General features: G+C 39.9%; 1 protein-coding gene across 3 annotated transcripts in view; it reads right to left on the bottom strand.

Moving 5' to 3' along the window:
* The window catches only part of prkcab (protein kinase C, alpha, b), a 93,454-nt gene that overhangs the window by 11,336 nt on the left and 66,677 nt on the right, over window positions 1–15,441 (bottom strand). For 2 of the 3 annotated variants that reach the window (XM_020619852.1, XM_020619849.1), the window contains exons 6-14: window positions 12,303–12,459; window positions 12,052–12,186; window positions 9,626–9,719; window positions 7,594–7,623; window positions 5,311–5,451; window positions 4,986–5,159; window positions 4,224–4,315; window positions 3,903–3,965; window positions 2,826–2,964 (exon numbers count right to left, since the gene is read on the bottom strand). In XM_020619852.1, coding sequence (XP_020475508.1) covers window positions 2,826–2,964; window positions 3,903–3,965; window positions 4,224–4,315; window positions 4,986–5,159; window positions 5,311–5,451; window positions 7,594–7,623; window positions 9,626–9,719; window positions 12,052–12,186; window positions 12,303–12,459 — 1,025 coding nt within the window. The remainder of the gene's footprint in view (window positions 1–2,825; window positions 2,965–3,902; window positions 3,966–4,223; window positions 4,316–4,985; window positions 5,160–5,310; window positions 5,452–7,593; window positions 7,624–9,625; window positions 9,720–12,051; window positions 12,187–12,302; window positions 12,460–15,441) is intronic. The other variant, XM_020619851.1, reaches the window with a different exon arrangement.

Raw genomic sequence — 15,441 nt, 5'->3', positions numbered from 1 at the left:
GGTGGGCTGTTAGCTGTAATACGGCTGTCTCTGGTGGCTCCACCTCAAAACGGGCGAAGAAGAGGTTCAACTCCTCCGCCAGTGAAGGGTCCCCGTCGACAGCAGCGAGGTTTGATCTATGATTGGTTAAATGCTGTATCCCTTGCCACACCTGCCGCGTGTTATGTGTCCTAATATTATCCTCAATCCTCTGCTTGTAATGCAGTTTCGCCCGTCGAATACCTCTCCTCAAATTAGCTCTGGCACAACTGTATGAATTCCTATCGCCTGACCTAAAGGCTATGTTCCTCTCCCGTAACAGTCGTCGAACCTCTCTAGTCATCCAGGGTTTTTGGTTGGAGCAGACCCGGACACGCTTATCCACAGTAACAGAATCTATGCAATATTTAATATAGCATAGGACTGCCACTGTATGCTCCTCCAGGTCTGGATGGTCAAAAATGTCCCAATTGGTTCTCTCAAAACAGTCTTGCAGCTGATGAGAGGCACCCACGGGCCAAATTTTGACAGGCATTATTTTGGTAGGAGCCTGTTTCCTGAGGGGGGTATATGCTGGTGCTAAAAGCAGAGACATATGGTCTGACTGGCCCAGATGTGAGAGCTGCATAGCTCTGTAGCCATGTTTTATATTAGAATAGACCTTGTCTAATATCCTATCTGGGTCAAGAGTAGTAGAGGTTTAATTACTGCAAGTTTAAAAGCCTGTGGAACATAACCTGTTAATAGAGAGAGGTTAATCAGATCTAGTATGGATGTGTTGATTAGGGGAAAGACGTCTTTGAGCAGCCTGGTCGGGATGGGGTCCAGGAGCCATGTTGATGATTTAGATGAAGCAATTGTTGAGGTCAACTCAGAGAGATCTATAGGGGATGAATGCTGCAGTTTTACAGTATAGTACTAAACAGTGATGAAGGACTCAGATTGTTTACTTAAGTAAAAGTATCAATACCACAGTGTAAAAATACTCTGTTACAAGTAAAAGTCCTGCATTTAAAAGTACAAAAATATTAGCATCAAGATGTACTTAAAGTACCAAAAGTAAAAGTACTCATTATGCAGAATGGCACAATTCACATTACTGTATATAGTGGATTATCATGACTGATGCATAATTATGTACATCACATTTAATGTTTCAGCTTGTAAAGGTGGAGCTAGTTTTAACTAAATTATACAGCTATCATTTGAAGTACTTTACACACTAATGGGTACCTTGTGAATCTCCCACTGGGAACCAAGTCTCATGATTATACTGTATGTTGTTTTATTGATTTGATTCTGAAATGTAGTTTGTATAAACTACAGTATTTTGCTCTGAAATGCAGTGAAGTCCAAGCATGAAGTAGCAGAAAATAAAATTACTCAGGTAAAGTACAGATACCTCAAAACTGTGTTTAAGTACAGTACTTGAGTAAATGTACTTGGTTACTTTCCACCTCTGGTATTAAAGACAGTGAAAACATCACAGTAGAACTAATAGTAGTTCTCAACTAAATTCCAACCAAATCACCATTAAATAGTCAGATATTTTGAGCTGCCATAGCAAAGACACTCTCTCCTACCATCCAATTTACTATCCTACACCTACAGTACCTCCCACACACAGGCTACACACACAATAATAATCATGCAGATGCACAAGCAGAGAGCTAAATCACAGCTATACTCGCCTTTAACAGTGGAAATGTTCACACAGTTACAATTTCTTGTTCATCTTCCTTAAAAACTATTCCCATCATCATCTTTGTGTCTCTCCTGTTGTACCTATTGAGAAAACACTGCTGTGGGGTTGCATCCTATCAAAAGCTACTTGTTGGGATATAATAGCCACATGAAAAGTAAAATGCTTTATCTAATCAAAATGGTGCATTACACAGTCAACAATGGAAGGCTCATTAACTGCCTGTTTTGCTTTTGAGTCATGTTTGATTTATTCTGGTGATGAGGGAAGTCCTGAAAAAGATGTCTTGATGCAATTTCCTGTGAGAAACCAGGAGTATGGGCTTCCCTCACCTCCTAACGGGGAGACACCAAGCTCTCTCATGAGTCAACAGACAGATGGGAATAGACACAAATATAAATATCACCAAACAGATGAACAGATATCTCATTACCCTCCGAATCATCTGTGTGTACTAATGCTGTAGAATCATTTCTATCTGTATTAGTTGTCTTATTTGTTTTTTTTTGAGCACTTACACACAGACTAAATTATAGTTTCATTGGTTATTGAGAGTTTTTTGCTTTTTAATCCTCTAGTAAGCTCAAGGGGATTCAGCGTTTGCAGAATAAGTATCTAGTATCACTGTTACCTAACACACTGCACAACAGCAACACATAGACACATAACAAATTAAGGCAAACATCAACAAAATGTGCTGCAAGCTGTTGGGACACCATGATACCTGGCAGAATAGCTTCAATGCTCTTCAGCACCATTTGTCGTGGACAGATAAAGAGACAACAGGCCCCTGTATAAGACCCCCATCCCTCCTACAAGAGAGCAAGAAGGCATTTTTTCTCTGTCTGCAATCACTCGGTGTCTCTTTGTAGTTGTTTTGACCCTTTGTGGTCATTTTGCATCTTTGTAGTAGTTTTGTGTTGGGTTTTCTTAACATAACTGGTAACCCCATTAAAAAAAAAAAGAATGGTTCTCCTTGTGTTAACTTTAGCCAGTTAGCCAGGCATGCTAATGGTCCCAACACCTGTTAATCCATTCGTTACACTCTTGTTCTCATGTTTTGTTTTTGGAAAGACCAGGAACCCAATGTTTTTCCTATCCTTACTGTAATCTGGTCCCTGTTTCCCCACCACAGAAATCTCACCTCTGGTGCGATGTAGTCCGGGGTCCCGCAGAAGGTGCGTGTGGTCATGCCTTCATACATATTTTCCTTACACATGCCAAAGTCAGCTATCTTGATGTGGCCCTCAGAGTCCAGCATCACGTTGTCGAGCTTCAGATCCCTGCAGCAGAGACCAGGTTATGAACATTTTTCTGTCTGGATTTGTGACCTCTTGGATATATTGTGTGTGTGTTGCTGTCCTGGCTAGAGAGGAGCACAGTTGCTCTGTACCATGCCTCCTCTCTGAGCACGTTCTCTGTTCACACAACACATCAAACACTGAGTAAATCCATCATTTCTTGGCCTAAATAAATGTTGCCCTCAGCCTACTTCATCTGTGCTTTTGTGTTCTTATAGTTCAACCAGTGTCTCTGCCTGTGTTTCATGTCCATCTTTTCCCTCCCCTCAGTCTCACAAAACAAAGTCAGGATGCCAAACACAAGGCCAGTGGGATATGAAGAGTGGCTGTGAGTCCTTAGCTGAAGTACTGAAGAAGAACAGGGTGACCTTAGTCTCTGCCAAGCACTTCTGTCTTTTGTCTTTTGCATCAGGGAGATTAATATGGATTTAATACTCACCTCCAAGTGCTGTTGTTTAAACACAGACCAGCAAGGTTAAATCTACAGTACACATCTGTTCTTAATCTCTTTCTCTCACTCATTCCGTCTTTCTGGACATACCCACATCTCTGCCCTTCTCCCAATTTTTCATTCTTTGTGTTATCTCCTCTTTGTCCGTTGTTTTAATCTGCCCATCAGTCTTTGTCTCCATAGCAATGTCTAAACCACTTCATCGTGTCTAACTTCAGCTCTCAGTTTCAACTTGTTTACCATTTTTGTTCTCAAATTATGATGCCTCAAAACTGTTCCTATAGATTTCCCCACATCTTTTCTTTATGTTCTCATTCTTCCCTGACTCACATTCTTCTTCTTTAATTTTCAACATGCAGACTGTCTTTACATTTCACCTCAACAAAGCACCAAGTGTCTGTTCTTACCCCACATTATTCCAAGATACCTATCTATCTATCTTTAAAATAACCTTTAAGCTGCCGCCCACCTGTAGATTATTCCCTTTCGGTGCAAGAAAAACAAACCAACAGCAATCTCTGCAGCATAAAACCTGCAAATTTGAAAAAGAAAAGACATTTGTCATTGAAGTGTTGAACTGAATACAAGACAGCTGTACACAACTATGCTTCATTATTTTCTAATTAAGGCACCTAAACACTGTATGCACACCAAATTAGGACTGTAGAGTTCTACAATAGGGTTTCATTGCCCATAGCACTAACTTGAGGTAGCTGTACTGCAGGATATCTTAATTATCCTTAAAATATACAGTGTGTGTGTGCGCGTGTATGAAGTATGGCGTCCTTACACTGCCTGTGGCTCCTTAAACTTGCCCATACGCTGGATATGATACATGAGATCTCCTCCGTTAATGTACTCCATCACAAAGTAAAGCCGATCCTACAAAAAAAAAAAAAGGTTATTGTCCAAAGGGCAGCTCTAAATAGATGCGACACAAAGAAAAGTGCAGTGTGTGCTTTCAACAAAAAGGGCAGTGCATTACGCTTAATGAGCATCAGAAAAAAAGATGTAGAGGTTAGGTACGGTATGCAGTATTCGATATGATCTAGCAGCGTACAACTGTATATGTCGTGAATCATGGTTTGCTTTCAGAGATATTAAAATGCCGAACACCATTTATTCTTTCAGTATAGCAGTTTGGTTAGGTCATATACTTGCATTATAAGTCACGAAGCTTTGATCAGTAAATGTGTTTTTCATTGAAGACTTGTTGCGTGACCCCATCTATGCAAAGAGTTGACGTCATAACGGAAACTTCGTATTCAAAAGAGGTCTCAGCTCGATATCATTTTTCTCTGCAGGGGCGCCGGCAAAAGAATGTGAATAAATATAGAAGAGGCAAATGCAGATGTAAGGACAGGCAGAACAACACAGAGACACACACACACAAACCGGTAAAGTGCAAGGGACTGAATAGACAGCTGATGAAAGAATGCTGAGGGAGCACAGTGGTGTCCTTTAAATGAAGTAAAGTGGTATTTTTGTGGGTCTGAGCAGTTCCGCAGCAGAGAATGAAATATGCAGTAAAAACCATGATGTTTTTACACACCACAGTCTGGAAGCAAGAGTGGAGCTGTGTGAGGAAGGACGGTTTGTCTCTCTGGGCCAAGACCCTCTTCTCCACCATCGTACATTCAACGTCATCATCCTGCATCACCACGTCTTTTTTGAGGATCTTGATGGCGTATAGCTCCTCTGTTGACTTCATCTCTGCCAACATTACCTGCAGTTAATGAAAAAAACCACAGGTCACAATAAATCGCAGAAATTCTGAAGTTTAATACAGCAAACAAATGCTGACATAACAGCACTCTCAGGCATTCCTCAGGATTACAATCATTGTTGTCCTGTTGCATCAGGTCTGTAGCTCTCACCTTGCCAAAGCTGCCCTTTCCCAGCAAGGCCAGGAAGTTGAAGTCACTGAGTCGGCCCCGGTCCATGTTACCTGAAGGCAGGCTGACCCGCCGGTGGTCTGATGGCGTGATCACTTTTTTACCATGGCCCATCTTGGCTTTCTGTGGTGTAGGAGAGGACATGGAACTTTCAAATAAATCACCATGCTGTTATCAGCTGGTCTGAAGTCAGATATTCACATCTGGCTGCCACTGACACGTGTCCTGATCAGATCACAGACCGCCACGAGCAGGGCTTAAGCGCCAATGAACATAAGGACAAAGAAAGTGCGCTTGCCAGCAATTAATCACGCTATGGTTGTGTGTGCAGCTTTTCAGGAAGATATATTTTATAAAATAAAACAAACAAATGACAGTGTAATAACCACAAAAACAAATTTTCACTGCGTTTTGCATGCTGCGATAGGTTCTGTAATCATTTAGCAGTTATTGCATTATTATTTGCTACAAGGTGACACAATGGATGCACACACCATCCCTCACCATCACAGACAACTGCTTCACTTCTCTGTTCAGTCTATTTCCTCACAGACCATGTAGTAGTCTATTTTTTCCACTGATGTGCCACTTATTTTGTTATATTCAAACAGCCTCACAGATATTCAAACAGATTTCACTTGTGATGCATTTAAGGGGAAATTGTGAGGTGGGCAGTCAGCAGGGGGGTTCCAGCATTGCAAGGTTCCCTGTTGTTATAATGCCTGGCCTGCCAAGCGTCTTTGAACAATTGGAGCAATTAGGACTCTGCCAGCTCCCATCACGGCTCTAGCGGTTGTCTGTTTATGTCAGATAGGGCAGAGAAGCCAGCCGAATGGTGGGACACAGAGAAGCTGTTGCCAGGCAAATTGGTTTTCTGCTCTTATTCATACAGTGATGGAGAAACAAATACTAAATCATCAATTTCTAATACTTCTGTCATTAATAATAGTTTGTTGTGGCTTTAATCATCCTGTGTGATGCCTAAACTGGCCACAATCCAGCAAAGGGGTCCCAAGTTGAATGTGAGGGACCCCAAAAAAGTAAAAGGAAATTTCAAAAGAAAGAATTATTATTATTCATTTTATTCTAATCTTCTGCTCCTTTCTTCTGAAATACTGTATAATTTAACCTCTTCAAGCCTCTATAAATCCCTTAAATGAAAAAAATCCAGAAAGGAAAAACCTTTTGGTTGTACTGCTCATAACTTATGTCCACACTCCTTATTTTTAATGGTCCACAAGTCAAAAAGGTGGTAAACCACTACCCTAACCCTGCCAGGACATTGCTAGCGAGGTGTACTACCAAATACACTCTGATTTACATCATGCAGTCAAGTGTTTCAGGCCTAAAACTTTTTCATAAGGTGGTGATCTACATGCATTGTTTGCTGGTGTTGATGTTGCACTACTAACTATAATGTCACCTGTGGCGGTTAATTTTTAAAATACATGTACATAAACATCTCTAACATGGGCCATTTGTCTACAGAAAAATGAGACAACTTCACATCAGTACAGTTCACACACACAAACACACAAAAAAACCACACCTACCTGTTTGAAAAGTTATGTGGCCACAAAAAGTTGTATTCAAACACAATTAGTACAGCCACACACTAGTCTTATAAAAATATATATAACACTGCCACTGTGTGGAGAGATTTGGCATGCACACCAAGCACACACAGTTACTTTGTGTGAGTGAGTGTCAGTCCATGCTTCATGTCCTAACAGCCTTCTATAGTCCAGACCAATGGCAGACTAGTAGAGGGTGGGAGCTGGTGTGAAGCTCTCCTAACTGATAATGTTGAGGATGGTGACACCACCAGAGGCCTGAGCGGTCAACACATTTACTAACAATAATGCTGTGTGGTGTTTGTATTAACTTCTGTACCATATTAGCACTAATCCCATGGCTGTTAATGTTTTTAGGCTTCAATTTGAAGATATTCGTTCCTTGAAACCAAATGCTGCAAATGTCAGTGTGTGCTGATCTGATCTTTGCCACAGATGCTGCAAAATCTTCAAAAGCTTTGCTTCAATTGTTACTTTATTTTAAAATGACATTAAGTCCCTTAAATTTTACTATGTGAAATACTGACAGAGTGTGTGAGAGCTTTATGCTGTTGAAAGCCTTTGTTAGTAAATCAGATTAATTTGTGGAAGCCCAGCAGAGATCCACAAACAATCCTAATACAATAAATAGAGTGAGTGTGATGCAAGCTGTGAGCGAGAGAAACAGAGATGAAGCAGGCAGGAGAGCTACCTTTAGATAGTGGATATTTAACTGGCAGGCCTAGAAAAAAGAGGAAGCTCATTTATTAGAGGTCATTTGATGTATGCATGTGTAGTTTGGCTACAAAGAAGCAACTACGACAAAATACACATGTAGACAAATGATGAGTCACTATTTTGATCTGCTTCAATCCATCTACAAATAATAAAAATGATCAGAGGTTTGACTAGAAAGCAGAATAAAACCCTTCTATGTCACATCTGGATGCATCTCGCACTAGTTTCCATGGCAACCGCACAGTTGCGTGAAGACGCCAGCCTCAGAGGGAAGTTGAGGTCAGCAATGAACAGTATGGAGAGATGCAGAAAATTAGAAAAGAGATTCCATGTCTTGAGGAGATGAAATGCTCACTCATTGCATTTACACTGTGCAGTCTTTTTCCACTTCTGAGTTATTACTATGGGAATGAAGAGGCCATGAGGTTTATTTAAAGTGAGGATGTTGTGATGTGTTAGAGTAACAGAAACCCTCGCAGACAGACACCTGCATTAAATAAACCTGCAAGTAAACAGCAAGAATTAGCTCCAAAAATGATCCCTTAGTCCTGACTAATGGACAACAGCAGTGTTTTTCATGCTTATTTCATTTAGAACAAAGTGTGTAAATAATACACTCAGTCATTTTCAAAGCAAACAGTATTTCTTTTTAAATTTTTGAATACTTTTCATACACTATAAACAACTTGGAGGAAGAGGAAATCCATCAAAATAAAAAGTGTTTGCTTTTGCTTGCAGTTACATTAATTTTGCACATATTTTGACTAATACATTACACATTTTTCAAATCAATATGCACTTACAGCTGGTATTCTATCATTTCTTTTTGAATATATTCACTTCCAAATGAGTTTTCGATGCATATTGGCATGAACTGAAATCAGTGATTACCAAGCAGTACAAAAGATAAGTTAAAAATGTTTCACACTAGTCCAGGTTTCAGAAAATAGTCAGATATAATGTAAGATTTAAATAATGTTAGTAGACTGGGAAAAACTTGCAATAACATGATGACCAATAAAAAGATTAACTCTCATATAATACCTCGACAGACTCCTGATTTCTAATAAATCATTTGTCTGGTTTCTTACAACTTAGGGCTAAGTTAGATAACAAAAATCTGAACAGTTTTATACATCATGGGTCATATTATTTTGCTGTATTCATCCCTTATGTACGATAGGTTAACTCTCGCTTTCATTGTAACATTTGCAGGAAGAGGTGCTTTTACACTGGAGTCCAGAGAGGCTGAGGAACTACAGCAAGAGCCTTAACGCTGTTCTTTGACATCAACAAAAACCCAAGGTTGGCTTCATTTAGACTGTCTGTGATTTCTCCTTCTGTATAGCTTCTCATATTTGTCATGTCCCACTGTAAGCAAGAGCCGAGCAGAGCACATGAAGTGCTGGTCTGTACCCGCTTGCAGCTTGAAACTACAGTAAAAGAGACTTTGCAATGTAACAGACAGCTATAATCGGTTTTTAAGGGACAAAATCTGAAGCTCATTTTAATTTAGATCTCCAAATAACAGCTCCTGAGAGTTGGGTTAGAATTTAGACTGATCAGAGTTGTTTTTAGCTGGATGCTTGTGTCTGCAGCCTTAACAGGCGAGCAGAACTGTAAGAGCAAGAGTCAGGAATTATAATGGACTGTGAGGCTACAGTTCTTATTTAAGGCTACTGTCTGAGACTTGTCTGGACTTATTGTGCTATCCATATTTACTGTAAGCTCGTGCTCTATGTGAAATGTTCCTTGAAAATCACGAGCATCCATTTTACTGATAGGAGAATGCGATCTCCCGCTCCGGCTCACAGGGTGAAAAGCACAAGGAGGAACAGGATGGAGGTTACCATGGTGACAGGAGAGAGGAACACATTTTTTGTTCAAGCGAGTGAGCATTTGTATGTTCAGTACAACAAACGTGTATGTGTGAAAAAGAAGATCTACTTCTGCTTTTATTGAACCTTATACATTCTAAACCCGAGCCACGCCCTCTTAGCCCTCACCTCAAACTTCTGCCGCAGCTCCAGGTCGACGTCGTCCACCTCTGGGATGGGAACGTTGTAGTACTCTCCCTCCTCCTGGTTCAACAACTTGTACCTGACAGAGGGAAAAGAGAGAAAAATGACTGGTTGTTATTTACTTCCTTCATTGGGCTGTAAATCCACATATTTCCATACTACTATTAATCCAGCAACCATGTGTTTCTTCCTCAGTTTATACATCTCTGTATTTCTGCATCATTTCAGTCATGAGCAGCCTTTCTTTGTGTTCGCAGGTCTGCTCTCTGTCAGCAGTGCCAACGTGACTCTACTTCATCTGTAAGGTACAAATGCTCAGGCCACGTGTTTAATGACCTGAAATACACAGGACAATATGCAGACCAACGGATAAACACACTGTGGTGCTTTCCAAGCTGCCAGTGCCAAGCGTTCCTCTGCACAGGTATTTCCTGGAGCGTCTAACAGTCACAGTCGATCAGGCTCGGTTTAGGGTAACATGGTCCACAAAGAGTGACTGTAAAATCTCCACGAGTGTGTGTCTGCCAGTGTGAGACAAAGCAGGCAGACAAAAACAGAGAGCTGTAGGAGATGACGCCAGCAGGTGCTGTTTGTCAGCGAGGCTGGACGTGGCTTTGGCCAGCAGTGCCTTTTATGCATGCCATGCTGCTGTTTTTGGGCAAAGTTGGCTGCAATCGTTGGAGGCAGCGAAGTATCGAGTTAACAAACTGCCACACTGCTGTGAGAAGACAGACCCTGTCCCTGTATTTGCAATAAAGCAGTGGAACCACATTACTTTGCTCGTCATCATTTACTGTAGCGTAGTGTAAAGGTTAGTTTAAAGAATTCTTTTGGATGGTTAGGACTTATTGACTGTGTTAAAACAACATGACCTTCAAATCATAAAAATGATTATATACAACTGTCTGCTGTTAACTACGTTATCAATCGCTATTGCTTATGTCATGTTGATCAAAATGTCTTCTACTGGTTCTCCGTTGAATAGTCCGACCTTCCCAAACATCTAGTTGACTGCAGAAAGTCATTACACGCAAAACAGTTGAACCATAATCACACATACTTGTGTACATTTCTATTACAGTAGACTTGTTTTGCAAATGTTTCCTGAATTGATGAATTGCTCGCAGAGGAATCTTGACTTTCATTAAAAGAAGGTGAATGTGTGAAGCGTTACATCAACCAGTGATCAATCAGTTCTCTACAATAGCTCAGAGGTGCATTCCATGAGCCTTCAATTGGCAGGCACCAATAGACATGGCATTAATAACTTCTGACAATGGAAGAACAAGGAAATGAACAGCTTCAAAATGTCACAAAGAAGAAGATGAGGAGCTGTAAGGCTGCGTGGTGAAAGTCGAACACTGCACGTTCACCATCTGATCAGAGCTTGAAATGAGTTCTTTTAGTTTCACTGCAGTTCACTCTCATAACAAAATGCAATGCCATCTAAAGTGCAACCCTGGCCATGACCCTGGACATGTACTTTGAATGCAGTGTGTACTGTGACATGTAAAGCATGACATACCGAGCTTTATAAATGTAGCACGTAATGTAATTCTAAATTCTTGATTCCACCCAAATTTAGTCAAATCTCCAACTTGATTAGATTTGATTTATTCTTTCAAGCATGTAAAGACAGTTGATATGTCAACACACATAATTTTACACATATCCAACAAATGCTAATCCAATATCAATTTGCTTATACCTAGTACATGCTTGAATGGAGTAGGAAGAAGTCAGACTTATCCAGTCCTACCCCATGACATCATCTTACATCATTGGTTTGCAAGCAGTATCTCTACATAAATAATTATCTTCTACACCACACAAGTAATATACTAAAAAATTATGACAGAGTGTTAACATTGATACATAATTACATTCTTAAATAATTATCTTCTACATTTAACAAATCTATATTGAAGTCACCACATATGAACATTAATTTATGACTTATTGTCAAGTAATTTTCTTCCATCCAGTCATTAAATTTTTCTATGCTGGCTCCAGGTGCTCTATAAATACAGCTTATTACAACATTTTTCTTTTTTTCCACGAGTATTTCTACAGTCACACACTCCAGCAAATTATCTACCACCCTTGACATTTTATCCACTTTCTTATAACAAAAGTTTTTATCTATGTACTGTACAAGGCCACACCACCTCCCATCTTATTCTCTCTGTTTGTGCATACCAAGTCATAGCCATCAAGGTCAAAATCCATTCCCCTTACATTATTCATCCAAGTTTCAGAAATAGCAATTATATTAAAAGAATGTGTAAGACTACTAAGATATTTTTTTATACTCTGAAAGTTTGCGTATAAACTTCACTTAAAAAAACTTTAAAAAGTTCAGTGGATTGTTGCAGTGAATGGAAGTGAATGGGGCTCGAAAGACGACTGACCATCCACACGTAGGAGTCTTGATCAGCTCAGACACTCCAAATGACATGGAGCCCATGAAATCGTTCCTGGTGGTCCGGTCCCAGTCCCATATCTCAATGGACAGACGGCGGTCCTTGTCTGATGCTTTCAGCTTACTGCACACACACACACAGGGAGCAAATGTAGAGTTATGTGACGACGGAGACGGCAAGGATCAAATTCTTTCTGCTTTCATTTTGTACACACACACACACACAAACACTTGACTCACAAGGTGAAGGACTCATTCCAGCAGGGGTTCAGAGATGAACGGATGGTCCTTGTCTTCTGTTTGGTCTCGTTCTTTGGATCTGGGATGAGCTTGAGTTTAACATATGGGTCTGATAAACCGTTTGGATCCATAGGAATCAGGTTCCTGGCTTCACCCACTGCAAGAAAGGGTGGAGACAGAGAGAAAGTAAAAACATTTATTTTTTTGTCTTCAGAGTCTGAGACTCCATAATTCCACACCGACTCAGGGGTTAAATGAATAGAGACAGAGGAGTACAGTCAGAGCGGTGATTCATTTCAAGTCAGTGCAGGTCAGAACAGCAAACAGAAATAATCTGCGCTTCAGTTCCAGCAAAATGACCTCTCTGTACTCCATATTAGATTATTAATCTGTGTATTAGTAAGTACTGACATGCTTACTTATTCTTTTTCTCTTCAGATATCCATTGAATTAAATAATTATTTCATTTAGGTAAATGTCCTGTACAGATACTTGTGCTTAGACATCACTTTTCAGACATTTGGAAAAATAAAGTCATGTAGATAAACATGCTCATCAGGACTGAAACTCAGATATCTGTATATGAACTAGTAATAAAAAAAAGTCACACCCAGCCTTAGTCGCACATCAATGTTTTACACCATGATTTGCTGTAAAACATGCAAGATCACTGGTTTGGGCTTGAATGCAAAATAGTAAGATGTGCAAAAGTCTAAGGCCACCATTAAGTTTAGCTGTTTTAGCAAGGCTGTAATGATCTTTTTAATTTATTTCCCAGTGTCTTTATTAAGATACAACCAGAAAAGACAGGAAACACAAATGTTCAGAACAAAACAGCTTCTACAGTCCAAGGTCAGTATTTAGAGTGACCTCCCTTTACATGTGGCACAACTGTTTTGAAACGTAGAAACCATGACAGACCCTCTACCATGTTTCACTGAAGTCTGCGAGCATTCATGGTTCCACCTCCTTCCAACTCTACTTCTCATGTACTGTCAGCGATTTGGACCACTCCATAAGACTCTCTTCCACTGATCTTCACTCCAGTCTTTGTGAGCTTTTGAATATCTCAGCCTTTTCTCCTTGTCCCTCTTCTGAAAAAGTGGCTTCCTGGCTGCTGTCCTTCCACAAAGGCCACTCCTGGTCAAACTCCTTTGGACTGTGGAAGGATCTACTTGGCATCCAGATGAAGCTGCCAGATGCTGAGCTGGATTTCCTCTGGTCTCTCTCGAAGAAACTCTGAGAAACTTCTCATCAGATTTTGACAGTTCTCTTGCTCTCTCACTCCTGTTTTTGTCCTTGACCTCTCTGGATTCTTCATATTTCTTTAGAACAGCTTGAATACCACAGCTTGAGTGTGCACTTTGTTTGTTGAATTTGATGACAGTTTTTGTGCTTTTTAATACTGTCCATATTTCCTATATTTTCTTCTGATAGTTAAATATTTATAGTCATCATAACATTGCTACAAGAACAAACCAGATAGATACTGTATATATAGATATTCAAAGTTTGTGTTTGCTTCATCAAAACAGGCAGCACATATGATGATGGCAGGTGCTGTGAAACAAAGCATACTGTCAAAATTCACTTGAAGTTGACAGTGTGAAACAACATCAACAGGATTATAACACCGGTGGGTGTTGGGGCACAAAAAAAAGAACGAAAAAAAAAAAATGAAAAGGGAGCTCACTTTAAAGTGCAGCTCTCACTTAGTTGTAAATGAAGTAAATAAAAACAGGTGGTGATAAAACTCCTCTCTCCTCATTTGTGCACATGGCTGCAGGGTAAGCAATAGGCTGGCAGATAATGTGAAGGAAGCGTGAGTGACATTTCCCTCTGTGCTAACTGACAGATGGAAGAGTGCTGTAACATAGCAACAGTAGTACGGTGACAAGGTGGAGTGAGCATGCCACGTTCACCATGGTGACAGCAGGCGCTATAAGTAGCCAGTGGGTCGACTCCACCGCTGCCCCAAATAGCGAGATCACGAGAACAAGCAAACAAATGGCAGTCGCATACGTTCGGCATGCATTCAACCACACAGTAAATGCCTGGAGACACTATTAACAACACAACTACAACAGATGGAGAGCAGATCCACACTGATCCGCTACAACTGTATTTATCAGCTCCAGTCTCCTCTGTCTGCTTATTTAATTATCATCAGACCCAGAGCAGTAGAAAGCGCTGCACAAATGAATGTTTCAGAGAGTCAGTGTGAACTTTCACACAAGGACACATTTGCTGAGATTCTTCATTAAATCAGCGGTAATGTTGTTTTTCACTCTGCAGCATAAATATTCAAGGGCTGAATACAAAGCAAAGCATTCACAAACATTAGAAAGGCAATGTCATGAAGAGTCACTGGAGCTCATTTAGCTCCATCTTTGTGAGATTTAGTTGGATTTATTGTGACGTTCAGCTGTTTTTATAAATGGATGTGACATTATGATTTTTAAGGCAATGCACTTTTTATGGATTAAGAGTTATGAATTAGTATGAAAAAGCAAGTACAATAAAGTAACGATGAAAGAGAAACCAGGTTTTGTGTCTGTTGGATTAGATCTGAAACCACTGGGAGAATAATCGATTTGTCAGTCAACTCAAAATTAAACAACTGTTTTACAGCACAAATGGCCCAGATCAACTTTTTCCAGATTTTTAAATGTGTAACATTGCTGGTCTGAGTCTGACTGTTACAGTGATTCTCTTTAGGGTTTTAGAAAATAAAACCTAATTCATCATTTTTATCACTGTGAAAACATAGATGACAGCACACAATATCAAATATAAAAACATTATGCTTTAAATTTAATTAAAGTGACAAAAGCACTTGTGTAAAAAAGAAAGAAACAAAACTAAGCAACATTAGCCATGCACTGAATATCACATAATTTATTACGGTCATAATATGTCAGTAACACAATCAGTGAAAATCACTGGAAAATTATGATTTTTGTCTTCAGTTTTTCCTGCGCGTCCATTTTCATGCACTAGAGGGCAGTGTTGGTCTCTCATTCAGAGTTGTGCTGTATCTTACAAAAACAGCAAGTGTTACTTTGTTCACAAATGTTTTGCTTCAACCTCATAGTTTACTCCTTATCCAATGCAATTTTTCAACCCCAGTAACCCCCCC

Source organism: Monopterus albus, unplaced genomic scaffold (genome assembly GCF_001952655.1).
Source record: "Monopterus albus unplaced genomic scaffold, M_albus_1.0 scaffold227.1, whole genome shotgun sequence".
Lineage (NCBI taxonomy): Eukaryota > Metazoa > Chordata > Actinopteri > Synbranchiformes > Synbranchidae > Monopterus > Monopterus albus.
This window is presented reverse-complemented; position numbering and strand designations above follow the sequence as displayed.